This window comes from Formica exsecta, unplaced genomic scaffold (genome assembly GCF_003651465.1).
Source record: "Formica exsecta isolate Colony F162 unplaced genomic scaffold, ASM365146v1 scaffold25, whole genome shotgun sequence".
NCBI lineage: Eukaryota > Metazoa > Arthropoda > Insecta > Hymenoptera > Formicidae > Formica > Formica exsecta.
The window spans coordinates 256,136-272,969 of NW_021849774.1; the positions used below are offsets into that span (position 1 = coordinate 256,136).

At 38.2% G+C, this 16,834-nt stretch overlaps 3 protein-coding genes across 5 annotated transcripts in view; 1 reads left to right on the top strand and 2 right to left on the bottom strand.

Annotated features, from left to right (window-relative positions):
- Positions 1-5,992: 5,992 nt before the first annotated feature.
- Positions 5,993-6,598, bottom strand: LOC115236489. Its single transcript, XM_029808978.1, has 2 exons — positions 6,188-6,598; positions 5,993-6,127 (listed from the first exon to the last, which is right to left on the bottom strand). The coding sequence occupies exons 1-2, from the start codon at positions 6,536-6,538 to the stop codon at positions 5,993-5,995; spliced, it is 486 nt and encodes a 161-aa protein (XP_029664838.1). The 5' UTR covers positions 6,539-6,598.
- Positions 6,599-7,126: 528 nt separating this feature from the next.
- On the top strand, positions 7,127-13,231 carry LOC115236468 (transmembrane protein adipocyte-associated 1 homolog). Of its 2 annotated transcripts, XM_029808945.1 has the most exons (8): positions 7,197-7,802; positions 8,271-8,466; positions 8,538-8,833; positions 8,919-9,115; positions 9,195-9,255; positions 9,334-9,520; positions 9,615-9,744; positions 11,286-13,231. In XM_029808945.1, the coding sequence occupies exons 2-8, from the start codon at positions 8,318-8,320 to the stop codon at positions 11,436-11,438; spliced, it is 1,173 nt and encodes a 390-aa protein (XP_029664805.1). In that variant the 5' UTR covers positions 7,197-7,802; positions 8,271-8,317; the 3' UTR covers positions 11,439-13,231. The 2 variants fall into 2 exon arrangements, with proteins under 2 accessions (XP_029664804.1, XP_029664805.1); XM_029808944.1 differs by lacking the exon at positions 11,286-13,231 and having other exon boundaries at positions 7,127-7,802; positions 9,615-10,947.
- The window catches only part of LOC115236469 (peroxisomal leader peptide-processing protease-like), a 79,914-nt gene continuing 76,307 nt past the window's right edge, over positions 13,228-16,834 (bottom strand). Inside the window, exons 4-7 of one of the 2 annotated variants that reach the window (XM_029808946.1) lie at positions 16,624-16,736; positions 16,249-16,432; positions 15,218-15,502; positions 13,228-14,397 (exon numbers count right to left, since the gene is read on the bottom strand). In XM_029808946.1, the coding sequence (XP_029664806.1) occupies positions 14,309-14,397; positions 15,218-15,502; positions 16,249-16,432; positions 16,624-16,736 (671 nt within the window). In that variant the 3' untranslated portion in view covers positions 13,228-14,308. Of the gene's footprint in view, positions 14,398-15,217; positions 15,503-15,531; positions 16,151-16,248; positions 16,433-16,623; positions 16,737-16,834 lie in introns of those variants that run through there. The other variant, XM_029808947.1, reaches the window with a different exon arrangement.

Genomic DNA, 16,834 nt, shown 5'->3' on the forward strand with positions numbered 1-16,834 from the left:
GACAAAGATAGTACGATTATGTCTGTCCTTGTTATGTTAGATTGCACCTCCGTCTATCGCGACATCACGCAACTAATCTACTGCTCTGTTTTACTCTTGAGCCTCGATCTCGCACGCACACATATGCATGAAAGTGTTGCATCGTAAAATCTTTTTTATAAAGCTTCTAAATTCACTTCTCTAAGTTCACTTATACTCTTTGATGAAATGCCGAGTGCGGGGTTTACTCATTAGGCACGTGCAGATTACAAATTTGTTATATTAAGTAAATGTTGACGGCAGAAGCCGATAACAAAACTGTAATTTTCTCATTTTTTTTTACTTTTTATATGAAATGTTAAACTCCGCACTCCATTATTATGTATACCTTAATTGTGGAAAAGGATTTGTTGATATCTATAATCAACAAAAAGATTTTGCATTTTAACTAATATTCGCATTCTGTCGGTAATCCGGCATCCTCTTAAAGAAGTACATGATAAAATGTTTTTGTCGAGCAATAAATTTCGTTCCTTGCAAATAAAAAGATATAAAAGAACTTTTCACATTATCGATAATAAAGTAGTGTTTTGATATGATATAAAACGTTCATGTTTGTCATTTATTTTAATGCAATCAAAACAGTTGATAATGTCATTGTTCTTTAATTATCTATGGGCCGACCAAATTCACTTGATCATGACAAAAATTTATCTATGTTTGGCCATTTTGAACAATACCTCGACGGTGGTTTATCTAACAATAACTAAAAGTTTATTGTATATAAAAAGGTTTGTATTTCCCGCTAGTAAACAATTCACCTAACCTAACCTAACGTCACTCGACGAGCTACTACGAGTCAGGCTGCGTTCGGAAACATCACCCGTATGCACAAGAGCGTTGTTCTATCTTTGTTATTTATTAAAAGTTGGACAAAGATAGAACGACACTCGTGTTCGCACAGGTGATATTTCCGAACGTACTCAAGACATTACTGGATGCTGTCCATTCTTCTTCTTCTTCTTCTTCTTCGTGTGGGAGTTGGCTCCGACGAATACTTGTCACACGGCCATCAACTGGTTGGTTGGAAGTAATGCAGATCTTAAAAGATCAATTGTAAGTAAGAAAGGGTGAAACTCCTGCTCGTAGATTGGTTGGTTAGAAATGTATAAAAACCCCAAAAGGAAGGAACAAGGTAGTTCGAGGAGTCAGATTTGAATCTTACAAGATTTGAGAAAGGAGTAGATGGCAAGGACCACTCCGGAGGATGGCTCCGCCAACAGTTCTGCAGCATCCATTGGAGGAAAAATGTCCAATTGGTTGAGCGCTCTTATCAAAGAGTGTCTGTTAGTATTTAAAAGAGGACATGACCAGAGTATATGGTTTATATCCTGAGTGAGGGCTCCGCAAGGACAGCTAGATTGAGGTACCAGATTGCAGCGGTATAAGCTGCTATTGAGTGCGTAATGTCCGCTTCTTATCCTACAGCAGGTAGTGATGCTTTCGCGATTGAAATTCTCCATCTCGTAGAACCAAGGTCTCGGGCGGAATTCGTCAAAAGATCGAAAGTAATTAATCCCCTTATATCTTGCCTGTTTTTTGAGGAGGTCGGTCATATCAGCAATGAGGTTCTTCCTTACCACTAAGAAGAAGTCGGAGTATGGAAGCAGACCAGTATACCATGTGCCCTTAGTAATTGCGTTCTTAGCCAGAAGGTCGGCCGTCTCGTCCCCCAAAATTCCAGAATGTGATGGTATCCAGACTATTACAACTTGAAAGCCCATAGAATATGCAACGTGTATTTTACTTCTTATAGCATGTATAATATGGCTGTAGGAATGGCCAAAATTAAACGAGGACAGGGCTTGTGTCACACCGAGAGAGTCAGTAAAGATAACAGATCTTGGGATGGAGTTGTCCAGGATATAAGTCAAAGTTTGAAGGATAGCATAAGCTTCCGCCGAAAATATAGAAGCGAAGGAGTGGGTTCTGAAAAGCAATTGGAGGTTAAGGGTAGGAGAATAAGTGGCAAATCCTACGTGGCTGATTTCGTCCACCTTAGCATCAGTATAGAAAGGTATATGATCCTGAAGAAGATCGTGATAAATATCGAAGAAAAGTATTGTAGGAACAGGGTTATTTTTAATACTTTCTACATCCAGTGTGGATGTAATCCTAATAGAAGGGGAGATGACATGAGCCCAATAATCAATGGAATAAACAGAGGGGTAGATGGAGCATGCTATGTATCTTTTGTATTTCAAATAGACACAGAAGGATTTGTATAATAGAAAGTAGTTAGCTGGATTCTTTTTGCGCGAGTTTCGAGCGCACCAATGCAAATGATAGAGTTTCTCTATGGTGGGATGGTCATCCAGACTGAAAATCTTTAAAATATATCTAGACGTGAGATAGAAGAACCTGTACTTTAATGAGCTTTCCCCAGACTCAGCCAACAGGACGTTAATAGGAGTGGTTCTACGTAAGCCCGTGCAAAGCCTCAGGGCTCTAAACTGTATTTTCTCCAACTGATGCAAAATTGAGCGATTGTTAAGAGGGAAAATAGAACATCCATACTCCATAGAGCTCCTAATCAACGCTCTGTAAATGTTAAGCAAGAGCTGAGGGGAAGCTCCCCACCAGGTACCTCTCAGCATACTTAGGATGTTTATCAGTTTAGAGCATCTCCCCAACAGGAACCTCGAGTGTTCCCTTCCCGAAAGACGACAGTCAAGATGTATGCCCAGGAATCTGCACGAGTAAGTCGATGATATGTGATTATTTAAGATTTTTATAGAGCATGAGAGTGGATCCACACGTTTTCTCGTGAAAACCACGAGTGAAGATTTGATGGGAGAAACTGTCAAGCCTTTAGTTGTGAGATAATCACATGCACGTTTAGCGGCTGTTTCAATTTTAGAGATGGAATCGTGTATTTGCGAGGAAGTATGGAAAATTGCTATATCGTCCGCGAATTGAATAAGTTCGCAGGTCCTGCCTATACTAGATCTGTGTTTAGAGATATAAATATTAAATAGTGTCGGACTAAGAATGGATCCCTGAGGGACTCCTTTGTAGGAATGAAACTCGTCGGTAAGCTTTCCGTTAATACAGAACTGTATCTTTCTGAAACTGATAAGGTTATAAATGAATTGGCGTAAGATAGGAGGTAAGCCAATATCGTCAAGATCATTCATTAAAATACTCGGGATAACGTCGTCGAATGCATTGGATAAATCCAAGAACAAACAGGCTGTGGAATTTCCTTTGGAGAAGCCGCCATGAACTTCTGTGATCAAAGAGGAGAGATTATCCTGACAGGATCTGAATTTCCTGAATCCAAATTGAGAGTTAGGGAGTTTGAGGTTGTGTTCCAACCACCAATCCAGTCTCAGCAGAATAAGTTTCTCAAGCAGTTTCAAGCAGCAAGAGGTAAGGGAGATGGGTCTACACTTTCCCGGAGTAGATTTAGGAATAAAGAAAACAAGAGAATGCCTCCAAGAATCGGGGAAGAAACCCGTAAAAAATATCTGATTGAAGGTTGCAAGTAAGAGTAAGTGATATTCGTGAGGAAGACGAGAGATAATACGATAATCAATTTGGTCGATGCCGGGTGAAGATCTTTTTTTTAGAGAGTGAATAATATACAAGAGTTCCTCTTCTTTAAATAGAGAGTCAAAATATTTGCATGCATAGTCGTTAGAATTAGTATCAGAAAGGATCTTCTGTTCGTAAAGGCAGGAGGAAGGACACAGAGAATTGATTTGATTCTGCATATCTGTTGGTATACTGAAATTAGACTGAGGAATGGGTAAGATTGGATTGAGAAATCTGTTCTTAAATCTCTTGATGACTTTCCAGACTTGTGAGATGGGTGTGAAGGGCCCCAAAGATTCACAGTATTCTCTCCAACCACTGCGTTTGGCAGAGCGTAAAACCCGTCTAGAAACAGCTTCCTGTCTTTTAAGGTGAATAAGATTGTCAAGACAGACATGATTTCTAAATTGTTTAAGAATCTGCTTCCTTTTTGCGACTGCTTCAGAACACTCCTCGTTCCACCATAGGACCGGAGGAGATGTAAATTTCTTGCGATTGCATGTTCGAGGTGGAGTGAGCGAAAGAATGGCACTTTTGACAACAGTTATAATAGAATCGTATTTATCTAAGGGTGAGATACTATCCTGATTGAGTTGAGTGAGAAGTTGGGGGTGCTGGTTTAATAAAGAGAGCGTAAATTGTTTCCAATTAATACGTGAGATGTTGAGTTTATGCGAAAAGAAAGAGCGACATTTGACAGGATTAGACAGCGAAATAATCGTTGGAATATGATCGCTGTTTAGCGAATTATCGAGAGATGTCCATGAACATGAAGAGAATAGATCTGAGGAAGCAAAAGTTAAATCGATCGCTAAAGGAGTCTGATTTGGACGGGATATGTACGTAAAAGTGCCATCATTTAAGGGATAGAGCGTGTGGTCCAATGCAGAATCAAGGAGAGCTTTACCGACGGAATCAGGGGACGCACATCCCCAGATATTGTGGTGAGCGTTAAAATCACCCGTGATGATAATACGAGAAACGGAAGGGATGGAAGAGAAAAAATTATCCCAGTTAGAGTAATCGAAGTTACCTGGGTGACGGTATATCGAGACGATATAAATAGGATCTGAAGGAGTCTCGATCCTAATTGCAGTCGACTCAAGTCGACCTTGGATAGAGTAAATAGAGTCAATTTTAGTAAATGGTATCCAGTCTTTGACGGCGATGACCCCCCCCCCCCCCCAGATCTATTGGAGGGTCCGTCAGAGCGAATTATACAAAAATTGTGAAAGTTGAAATTTTGTTCTGGGGTAAGCCAGGTTTCGGAAAGTGCAAGAACGTCGTAGTCTTGGATAATATTAAGTAACAGGTCCCTTTTATTCCTAAGTCCATGGCAATTCCATTGGAAAATATTAATGCCCTCTCTAACGGGATTACTTGTCATTGTCATCGTTGTCATTATGGTGAGGGGACCTCTGGTCCGGATTAAGCAGTAAGCTTTGGATAGAGTCTATTATCTTGTGAACTTCCTCCGTCACTGAAGGAGAAGCAAGAGCTGAAGTAAGATGGATAAGAAGAGAGCCAATAGTATTCACCAGATCGTTAGCAGAGAGATTTTTTTGTTGAATATTAACGTTGCTATTGTGATCTTTACCAATACTGGATTGGGACGACGAGGTGTCACTGAATACGATTTTATTTCGCGATCTAGGAGGTCTCCCATTAGGAGCGACAAATAAATCCGGTGATGGGCCCGGTGAGGGGGGCGAGCGACGGGGATGTCGCATTTCTTTGTTGAGGAGATTTGGGGGAGAACGATTATGCAAGGAATTAGAATATTCCGAAGCCGCTTTGGCATAGGTTGTACGCGGGTGGTTCAATAAGGGAGACCCAGATGCATTGTATAAATAAAAGCTTTCAGAGCTAGCAGGGGAATGCGGGAGAAGAGGATACTCATCCGAGGAAGGGGAGTAAGGTGGTGGAGATCTGTTACCTCTTACAATTTCCCTGGCGTCAAGCAGCGAAATGTTCCTGTGTGCCGCGTATTGTCTGATCTCCTTTTAAATTGACAGCTCAGGGCATGATGGTGAATCCGCTTTGTGACCACCTCCGCAGTTGACACATTTAGGGTGGTCATGTGCATGGGGGCACTGCTCTTTATCGAAACAATGATCCTTCTCTCCACAGTGGACACAACGTGGTTTGCTTCTGCATGATGCTTTTATATGCCCAAACCTGTAACAGGAGGGGCATAGAGATACTCTGGTAACGTAGGGAGAGACAGGGTAACTGACATAAAAGAGAGAAACGTTTCTGGGTATTTTTTGGCCCTCAAAAGTAATCACTACTGTAAAAGAGGGGGTGTAATTAACAGCGGAAGCCTCTTCCCCTCCACGAGGGTCAGGGTCCAGTATTCTTCTGTTAAGTCTTTTGGTCGACACAATCTTGAAAGGGCTTTTGGTGTTCTCAGATATCAAGTCATCGGAGAGATCCAAAGGGACATTCCTGATAATTCCTTTGCGAGAGGTGCGAGATGGGGGATAAATGCTATCAGATCCTCCTTCTTTAGACGTGAGTCATTGACTAAATCATTAGTCGCTTCACGAGTCTTTAAAAAGATTGAGACTTTGGAAAATCCCACCTTTCTGATTTCCATCACGTCACTTACGTTAAGACTGGCAATTATCCTTCCCACTGATATTGGATGAAGAGGAGCGTGTGGCTTCGAAATCCTTTGTACGTGTACGTCAAAAGGTCCTTGATTATCTGAGGAATATCTGTTCTTCAATATGCTCTCCGATATAGTAATAATTGAGCCTGAGGTAGAAATATTAACAGAATCAAGAGAAGAATGGGTCTCAGTACTGAAGACCTTACTCGTGGACTGGTTGTGAGCTAGGTCTGTTTTTGCACGTTTCAGGCTTTTTCCTTTTTTAATATCTGATGATGTTCGCACATTTTTAGATGAATTTAATTGTAAGAGACCGGCTTCCGATTTGAGATTATTAAGAGCTTCCATATCGATGTCATCGTCTTGGATGACAATATTCTCGTCCGAATGTGAAGAAAAATTTGAGTCATGGCTACTCACATTAGTCCTTAAGGAAGTCGTCGGATCCTCCGGAGTTCATATTGGAAGAGTGAAAGGATTTTACAAGAGAAGGAAGAATGTAGAATAATCCAGAAAGATTTTTTAATCCGTAGCTGCAAGGCGCGACAGCGCTAGGCCCACCCGCCTTTGTCGAGACAAAGGCGCCTGTTGCGACTTACTTTTATAAAAGTAATAGCGTATGAAATTTCTCTTTGGGCGCCAAAATAAGGGCTTCTGGAGGAAGCACGCTACAAGAGCCAATTAATTCTGATAAAATGAAAAATATCGCAAACTGTAGCCCAGAAATGGGCTGATTATAATAAACTTCAAGAGCACTCAAAAACACGTCCGTATCGTAGCACATGCAAGATGGCGCCCCATGCTTTCCATTTAGTGACTCAAGTCGACACAAGTATCATTCTATCTTCTTTCAATACCAGTGAACAACAAAGAAAGAATGATGCTTGTGTCGACTTGAGTCACTAAATGGAAAGCACCCACTATAACATTTTCGGATGTCGTCATGTTCGCGCAATGAGAGAGAGAGAACCTCGATTCTAAACAAACTAAAATAAAATTTTTTTTCCTAGAGCCACAACAAGTGTTTATCATGCTAAACCAACTGAAATAAATAATCGTATTTATTAATTAGCGCAGCGCAGAAAAGAGATCTACACAAGGAGGAAGAGGGCGAATCGTGGCGTCACCTGTCAACACGTCGGGACGGTGCTACGTTTTCGCGTCGCGCGATTCTACGAGGTGGGATTTAACCGGGGATGTGGAAATCGCGCGGATTTCGCGTCGAACTCTCGATATTCGTGATTAAGTATTCCGTTTTCTGGCACTCGCTCACGCGAATTTAATACCAAAGTTAATCGGACATCGCAAGCACGAGCGCAAAGCGCTGATGAGTTGAATGGATACTGGAATTATTGAAATCTCGTAGCAAAACGTCAATTGAAGCGCATGAATGTGAGGAAATATACGATAGAGAAAGAGAGAGAGAGCAAAAGAGACAACAAGCGAAGCGAGCGTGAGTGAGAGAGAAGGGGAGAGGAGCGTAGATACTCTGTGGAAGTCGGAAAGCAGAATTGCAACGTACGCGTTTGTCACGCATCGAGTGTTTGTCACGGCTGGCTGAAAAAAGCGCGACGTTTCCCAGGAAAAAATGAGAGCGGCGTCTTCATGCTCGGTAAACCGATTAACGGTCTTATCCAATTAGCTAAGTCGGTTGTTCGAGACTGGACGTTGTGTTATGCGAGCGTTTGACAGATGCACAATAGGCAGCTATTTATCGATTTTTTCGTAACGTCGGTCGTAAAATTCGTACCTCGTTAGGGAAGTTTAGATATTCGAGCACTATCTCGATCTCTGTTTATCTCACACATCGCTTTCGCGAATCGAAATATTAAAAAGATGCCAGTGATTCTGAAAATATTTTAGGTTATGTTTATTGTGCGATATCGTTTTGTTTTGTGGTACTCTATTCTAGCATAACTCTTAAAGATTGTTTAAGTTTAAGATAACGTGAGATCTCTAGAAACTGCGAATCTCAACGAATCGTCAGTTGTTCAATTATTTTTTCGGGTTTAATAGTCAAGTTGCATACACTGTGATTATATTGTTTTGACATTTCATTTTGCGAATTGTTTTCCATCAGTGAAAATATAGGAGGAGAATCTGACATAACACTCGAGAAAATAGGAAATGTACGTCCCCGAGAGGGAAGAAGTGTCTGAAAGTTGGTTACATATATATGATCTGAGCAGTACTATGATTCCCAATATAAGTACAGCAATTGACGACGAGGAGCATTTCTGTAAACTCATCCTATATAAGGAAATCAAAGATTCAAGGTATATTATAACTTATATGATAAGATGATACAATCGACTTCGACAAATTTCATTTTACGTTTATCTTTCAGAGTACGAATATGGGATGTCATCATTCTAATACCAAATCTCTTGTTTCTTCTATTCATTGCAATGCGATTCAACAGAGCAAGGCTTAAGTTACGTGCAACGAGTAGTCCGATATTTTTAGCATTCTATGGTCTCGTTATTTGTAACGTAGTTATATCAGTGATACGCTGTATTGTATCAATGTCGGTAAGCGCAGCAGCGACGGTCGGTGGTAAAGCCGACAAAGTTTTATGGGTCACAGTGAGATTTTTTCTACTATCCACCGAGATGAGTGTAGTTATATTTGGTCTAGCATTTGGTAAGTAACATACTCGGTGTCGAGGAGGAAAAAATAATGCACACAGTATTTGCTAACATGCGATTTTTACTTTGTTCCCACTCAGGCCACTTGGACAGCCGTTCCAGTATTCGTAGAGTATTGCTCGCTACATCATTTATAGCGCTGGCATTTACGATCACTCAAGGCACATTGGAATTAGTTTTGCCAGATGATACATTTCATATTCCCAGCCGTGATTTTTACGTGTTTGGTCACGGTGGTATGATGTTTTGGTTTTGCAGCAGTCTCGTTTTTACTACGGTACGTTTGCGCACGCTGTCTTATTTTTTTGTCAGAAAATGGATATATATATCACTAAATATGTCGATATTGTTTCTAGATATATCTTTTCATATTAATACTGCCATGGACACGGTTACGGGACCGCCTAGCACTTCCTAGTAAGCAGTTCTTATCATAGATTATATAATACTTCGTCTTTGATTGTGACTGTTATATATGTATGCTTTCTATTGCAGCACGGAAAAGCTTTTACATTTATGCCGGAACGCTAGCGACATTGGACCTAGTGCAATCAATTGGCGCAGGCTTTCTAAACTACACGCAAAATCCAGTGGGGTTATGCATTGTAGACTTCACAGCAGCAGTATATTTAAGTCTTTTTACTCCTTTGGTTTATCATACATTCCTATCGGAATTTTTTGGGTAAGCTACTACAACATGTAGCAATATATTAGCAATTTGAACAATTGGATCGTTATGTATGAATGATATATTTTGGAAATTATTCTGTTTTCAGGGTTTCACAACCTTCGATAATGTTCTCTTATAAAGCGCAAGTGGACGACGCAATGGACGAAGACACGGTGTCGTTACCGCATCAACAGAGTTTTTCATCCTTGAAAACTGACAGCGATTACATCTATCAGGTCCATACTCCTTCTATTCACATACCGCTGTATGATTCTCAAGCATTGAAATTGTCCAAGCAGGGAGCTTCTCTTTATTCCTTAACATCAGTTAAAGATCCGAAAAATAGCGACTCGAGCACCTTTGGTTCACCAATTAGATCGTATCGCTCGACAACCGGTATTAGAAGCTTCGATAGAGATCTCAGTACGGAAAAGGATATTTCGGACTTGGCTGATTATCCTTTGATTAGATCCGATGTCTTGTCCGCCACCCAAAAGAGTGTGCCGGATCTAAGATTCTCCAGCCCGAATCGGAAAGCCGTTTCTGTAACGCATATTAAGTACGGCGGTCCCAGTAGTGTCTCGAATTTGCTCTTCTCACCCGATACTGCTAGTAACTTTCTCTACAAACCGAAAACAATCGACAGTAACATTAATCTGTATTCTCAAACGAGAAAAAGTAGCTTAGAAGGTGTGTTGGATGACGCAACCGTAGATCACGCGGCTATAGTTGAGAACATTCCGCATGAACATAGTAACTTTTCGGAAATGCCTCAAGTTCCAGCGCTAGAAAATAGCTTACAGTCCATTTTGGAAAGTGGGACGCACGAAATTGGAACGGAAGATTCCCAAAAATCTCAGTTAAAGATAAGCGATGATTTAGCGCTCCAGGAGAGCGCTGCTACTGTAAATCCGAGCTATTTAACGACGCGTTTAGACACTGAACTCTTTAAAATCTCGAACGATATGTTACCTGGTATATCCGATACTTCGAACATTACAGGGCAATTACTTCCTAGATCGAATTCTTCTCGTTCGACCGTTGCCTATAGAAAGAACAAAAATGACTCCAAGGGAGGAGATTCGGGCGGCTTAAGTGATTATTTGTTATCTATAACATCTCCAAAATTCGAGAAACACAAAAAGAACAAGACGCAGCAAGATCCTGATCCCTCTCAAGATTCAGATACACAAACTGAATTTTTGTAAATAGTTTATCGCTATAGTATCACGTTTTAGTATACCTGTACATTGTGGATAACTCTTCCAAGTTTTACATATTGATTTTATTAATAATTTTATTAATTATTAATCCCTATATAATACGCATTATAACGTAAATGGTGAGACACCATTTGAAAGCTTTATTTAGCTGTAAATATATCTTAGCATGTTTAGAAAAACATTCCTCATATATAAAATTAAATGTATTGATATAGTCAATGCACTTGTTTTCATTTATTTACACTAACTTCGGGAAATTTCTTTTGGCAACGATATCACTCTGCTTCTTTACAAATGAAGTCTTGTAAATATTTTCAAGCGCTATTTCGTGTGTAACGCACTATTTGCACCGTGCTTCAATAATGCAATAATATACGCGCAACACAATATTTTGTTATTACATAATGCTTTGATGTTCAATTATCGCAGAATTAATTTACTGGCGTTACGTTGATAGCTTCACGATAATTTTTTAATAAATTGATTGATTGACTGATTGATTGGAAGCCTGCCTCGGAATGCAAAGCGGAATGTTCTTTCTTCTTTCTTTGCAGAATCACAGCGTTTATGACTCGACCCAGTTCGACACGAACGCTACGCCAATCAACCCGCTCTACGCGGCGTCTCTTCAAAGCCCAGATAGTATTACCGGTTACAGTATAGACAGTCAAGAAGCACCGAATCCAACAAATGGTTATCAACAATGAACTGTTGCACATATCGGTTCGGTGTACTACAGAACAAACCTGGATACACACGAACAATTATCTCAATGGTTAAATTACAATTTTACTAAGAACTTCGTGAAATTCCCTCTAAATACGAAGAATTCGCTACTTTTTTCGGAAGGAGAGTGTCGTACAAAAAAGTTCGGAATTAGAGTGAAGTAGCGTTACGATTGTCGCGAGTCGAAGGAAGGATTCTAGTCGCTCTTAAAGAATTTTCAAGGCCGTAATAAATACGAATGCTTTCGGTCTTCATGTGATAGTTGGCACTGATGCGCCAAATTGTGATCGCAAAGTGCTGGAAGAAATCTCGTAAAAACTCGAAATCTCCAGATAGTTTTAATTTGCTTTGTTATTAGGGTCTGAGGTTCTTTTTCGAAGGATGATTAAGTTATAGCATTAATTTATATTATTTTTGTACTTAGAAAGAGACTTTGGGATCGTCGCGCGAGTGAATTTTTTATAGCATCTAAAAAATAGAACTTTTTTTTAGCAAAACGTTCATTTATCTCAAAGCATGTAGAAGATATATAGATGGTTTTAGGATTCGTATACTGCCTCTCGACAAAGACATTCTCATTAGTCGTATTTTTTTTTTATCGTTAAATATAACTTTGTCCAAATAAAGAGAGTTCAGTAATTTATATATATATATATATATATATATAGAAAATAAAAATTTATATCAACATTTCTTTAAAATTGTCATCGTTATGCAATAGTTAATAATATGTGACTTTTGCAATATCCTGTATATGCAATGCAATCAATCGTCTCTATTGTTTTGTATTAAAAACTACAAAAATTGGTGTGACGGCCATGTGGAATACCAATAAGACAAAAACGAAACACTTAGATTTAACTTTCGAATCTTGCTTATCGTTTCTCCGTCCTCATCAAAGTGGACGTCGTCGTATCGTTCTAAAGTGATCCTCCTTGCGCGGGAAACTACGCGCAAGCAACAAGCCGGACACACGCTATTTTCTTACTTTTGCATCGAAAATCATTAGATCGATTATATAAGGACAATAGGAGTCATTAAGATTAAACGTCGTGCGGAGATAATTTTTTAGATTTAAGAAAAACTCTTCGACGCTCCAATAACTATTACGGAAGACTCCATCCATGATGTATATATATATGATCTGTATTCTAATGTAAAAGATATCATACTATTTATATATATTAATATATATACATATTATACACATACATATATTTATCGATATTACGTATCTCCGTAATCTGACGATTCAACTGGCAGAACATTCGCTCCTGCGTTATCCGTCTTTTTTTTAAATCGAACGTTTATCTCGCGCATGTGGGAAGATAAAAGAAAATATACACAAAATTAGCATTATAGAGTTGACAAAACAATGTTTATCACACAATGCCCAAAGATGCGATTGTAGATTCATGAGGTTGTAGATTCCTCCGTTTTCCTACGTGCATTTTAGAGGAAGAAACACTAAGAACGAGAAAAAAATCACAAGTGATAACGTAACTACGTATTTTCTAGCGTTTAAGTCATTCGAATTTGTATATACAGAACGGAACAGCGTTATATAAGGAGTCTGTCTCTATCAATTGCAATTGCTTCTTACCATCTCCGACTATCAATCACCCCGCACTCTATGAACGTTACCTGCGATCGTCTGACCGTGTGTGATTTTTTTGTAAGCATTGAGTGCAATGTATAAGGCAAAGTTATGTGACCGCGTCATATAGCTATAATTGATTGAAAGAAAGGTAAAATAAATGTAAATCACAATTCACTGTATGTTTCGTATTTTCTCGAATATCTTATGTAGCTTCTCAATCTGCATGATGTCTAATATACATTATCTTAGTACGAATTGACAAATTTTATGATTTATGCTATTCTAGTTAAATATTATATATTTACATCAATCTCATAATTAAATTCGTTAATAATTTTTGAAATAATAAAAATGACGATTTGTGTTGAATATGTCTTAATACTTAATACATATTTATCTCAAAACTCTTAATGCTAAAGCCAGTCGATAAATGTTAATTCTTAATCATATTTTGAGCATGACTCGCTTATATTAGATATAAAGTTAAAATTTTTTAGAGAAATTCTCATACGTTTAGTAAAATATGAAAAGCCAATGTGAACCAAAGAGGCTGCAAAGAAATTTTAGTTGTGCGAGTATTTGTCAGATGGCGAAGCAAGTGCATCTCTGAGAATTACTTTATGGTATTTTTTTCGGAAGGATTACAATCACATATACGACAAATAGTAATTTATTACAAATCACTTTACATTATGTATTATGGTGTGCATCTTATTATAGCAGATCAGTCATATCATGATATTATATATCTAAATAATATTTTGAATCATAGAAGAAATCATATTTCTTGACAAGGCAAATGCAACCTTTACAAAGTACACCAACTTAAACACCGTTTGAAAATTCAGTACACGACGATATATGTACATAATATTATTCATCAGCGAAGTCTTTAGCATAAATACGAAGGGATCGTTGACTCATGTCGCTTTGCGTGCCAATCGCTACGACTTTAACGTCACGAAAAACTTTCTCTTTATATTTTAAACTCGGTCAATGGCGTATGTTATTCAATGAGGATTCGAAGGCAAGATTATGTTCACAAGAGCGTGTCGAGTTCGAGATTGGCAGGCCCAGTGACTCACAGATAAATATTCCCCAATGCAAATAATCCAATATATTATCCGCACAATATGATAGCCGCAATAGAAATAGCTCAAACAATGCGGATCAAATAATGAATAATCCACCATGCGATTAGAATTTGAATATATGTTTTATGTACAGAGTTTATCTCGCGCATCGCTTTTTTCACAATTTGGATGGCAGCAAAGGGTAGAAATTCCAAACATTGCGCACTATCGCGTCGTCGCACGTGAAAGCTCGAAGCACGTCGGGATCTGAAACAAAAATAGAGGCAAGAGATAAATCATTCAATTCAATATTCAAAAAATTGATTCTCAACTCTATCTAGTTTCTACAATGGAACAATTAAAAAAAAAACAAAAAACGAAGAACAGAACAATTAAAATATTTTAACTCAATAAATGTTTCAACAAATTCTTATTTTATAATCGCTGATCTTGAAAAATATATGTATATAGTTCAATATCTTATCCACGATATGATAGATTTTATTTGCGAAAAGGATTTAAGGATATATGTATCATATGTCAAAACATTGACAAAAGCATAAAAATTTCGTACACTGTTCTACTACTTCTTCTGAGTATCTGTGCAAAACCTGAGCATAATTCTTTTAACTGTTTGGAAATTATTTAAGTTTAAAATTAGTATTGATTCTTCAAATTATTCGGTCTTTTTTTATTTCTTGCAGTTGATTTCAGGAAATATTCACAATCAAAAGTTTTTGTCATAAATTAGAAAAAATATTAATTACAACTATTTTCTTTTACGAAGACGTTAAAAACCATATTAGTTTGTGATACTTTAATTCTTTTTATATAAGGATTTATTTATTTAATTTTTCAAACAATATAAAATATTAAGAAATATGTTTTTTTTTTAATTTTGACAGTTTTTTGCTACTATTGTACAGCCAAAACATTCTTAACATTTGCTCGGATTGCACTTCGGTATGGCTGTATAGTAGTAGAGTCTTTTGTTCCCTGCGGCGCGGAAGGCTTACAGTCCAGGCACCGTCCAAATTATATAGTCGTTAGATCATCGTCAGTGGCCAATTTAGATTTGTTTACTGACTATCAGTGCGCAAATATTCCTGTAGGGGCCGATCCATCACGGCGGCCGGCACCGCCAAGCTCATCCGCGGGTACAATACAGCACCGTCCGATGAGAGCGCGTTGCACACGATCATTCCCAGCATCTCGCCGGTCGCGCGGCTGATTATTGGCCCGCCGCTGGTACCACTCTGGGCGCAACAAGTTGTCAGGAGCGCGCAGTCCATCGACTTGGATATCACGCCGCTGCTGATGGTCGGCCGGACGGACGAGGAGAACGGAAATCCCACGGACACCACCGATTCGCCTGCGAGCAAGTGTGTACATATACAATTAATATGATTTATTTCAACAAATAGTATTTTTTCTGCAAATATGTTTTATTTTCATCCATTAAGGAGTTTAAAATTCTAATCATGTTAATTTTTTACATATTAAAAAGATGCACTGTTCAAAGATTATTAAACAGAAAAAAAATGATGTTGGTAGAAACGGAAGAAACTATATCAGTGGACGATTCATAACTTTAGTAAATGATGCTGCTTTAATAATGAGATAATAATTAAGAGATTATAATATAATTCTGTTTTTTCACTCGTAAGACAGACTTTTTTGAAAATATTGCAGTATGATTTGTGATAAACATATCAATAAAAGCAAAGTTCTTATGGTAACGTATAATAAATAGACTTTTATTGCGATCGAGTAAATGGATGACTTATATCGGTTTCCATGTTGGAAGAAAGAGGCCAAATATCAATTTCACCATTAACGACGGTCAATTGACCCAATTTTTTCGCAATTATACGTTATTTCTATACTGATGTAGAAGAAGGTCAATGTTCCTGGCGTTGAGACGCCAGTAAACCATTTGACTCGCTGCTGGATATGTCGCTAATTTCCTCTCGTTGAGAAAAGCTATGAAAATATGCTTTAACCTGTTGTTCTAAATGTTCTAGATAACAATGCGAAGTGATCAAAATTATTATAAATAATATATGTCGAATCTTTAAAGATAAAAGCGATTGAAAAAAAAACTGAAAAAATACTTACCTTTTACAATCGCAGCACGAGACAAACGTATCGACTTCAATAAGGGATCCATATCCTGTGGATTCACCCTCAATACAGCCACGTCATAAGGCTGATTCTCCGGAGTTCTATACAACAGTTTCGCCCACGTGCGTGAATTGGTCTGGTCTGTATTCATTACAATTGATATCTCCCTTTCTGGCGCCTATCGGAATTTATTTTGACTTAGCTATAATTTTATTGCACATAAAAAGTTATCCATTTGCTATATTGCGCGATAATACCATTGCCACATACTGAGCTTATTACACAAAATGCGATCAGTTTTTTTGTACCCATCGAAATATATACTTTTCTGTTATGTTTTCGTATAAGTTTCCAAGAGTTTGATTTTACCTCGGCGACGACGTGTGAGCACGTCAGGAATGTACCAGTATCCTTGTCCACGAGGACGCCCGTGCCCCAATTAATCCCACACCTAACAAGCACGACACCTCTATCTAACGCTTCTATATGTCAGAAAAAAAATATGAAGATTTCATCGCATGTGGATACATAAAAAGTAATACAAAAAAATATATTATATTATATTATATTATATTTATAT

What these genes read in the sequence shown, in the direction of transcription:
- LOC115236489 (XM_029808978.1), bottom strand. Translation starts at nt 6,538, where the DNA reads ATGGAAGCTCTTAATAATCTCAAATCGGAAGCCGGTCTCTTACAATTA. An exon ending in GGATAATTGCCAGTCTTAAC is followed by an intron (nt 6,128 to 6,187) that starts GTAAGTGACGTG and finishes ATCTTTTTAAAG; the next exon opens with ACTCGTGAAGCGACTAATGA.
- LOC115236468 (XM_029808944.1), top strand. Translation starts at nt 8,318, where the DNA reads ATGTACGTCCCCGAGAGGGAAGAAGTGTCTGAAAGTTGGTTACATATA. An exon ending in AAGGAAATCAAAGATTCAAG is followed by an intron (nt 8,467 to 8,537) that starts GTATATTATAAC and finishes TTTATCTTTCAG; the next exon opens with AGTACGAATATGGGATGTCA. An exon ending in TTCCTATCGGAATTTTTTGG is followed by an intron (nt 9,521 to 9,614) that starts GTAAGCTACTAC and finishes TTCTGTTTTCAG; the next exon opens with GGTTTCACAACCTTCGATAA.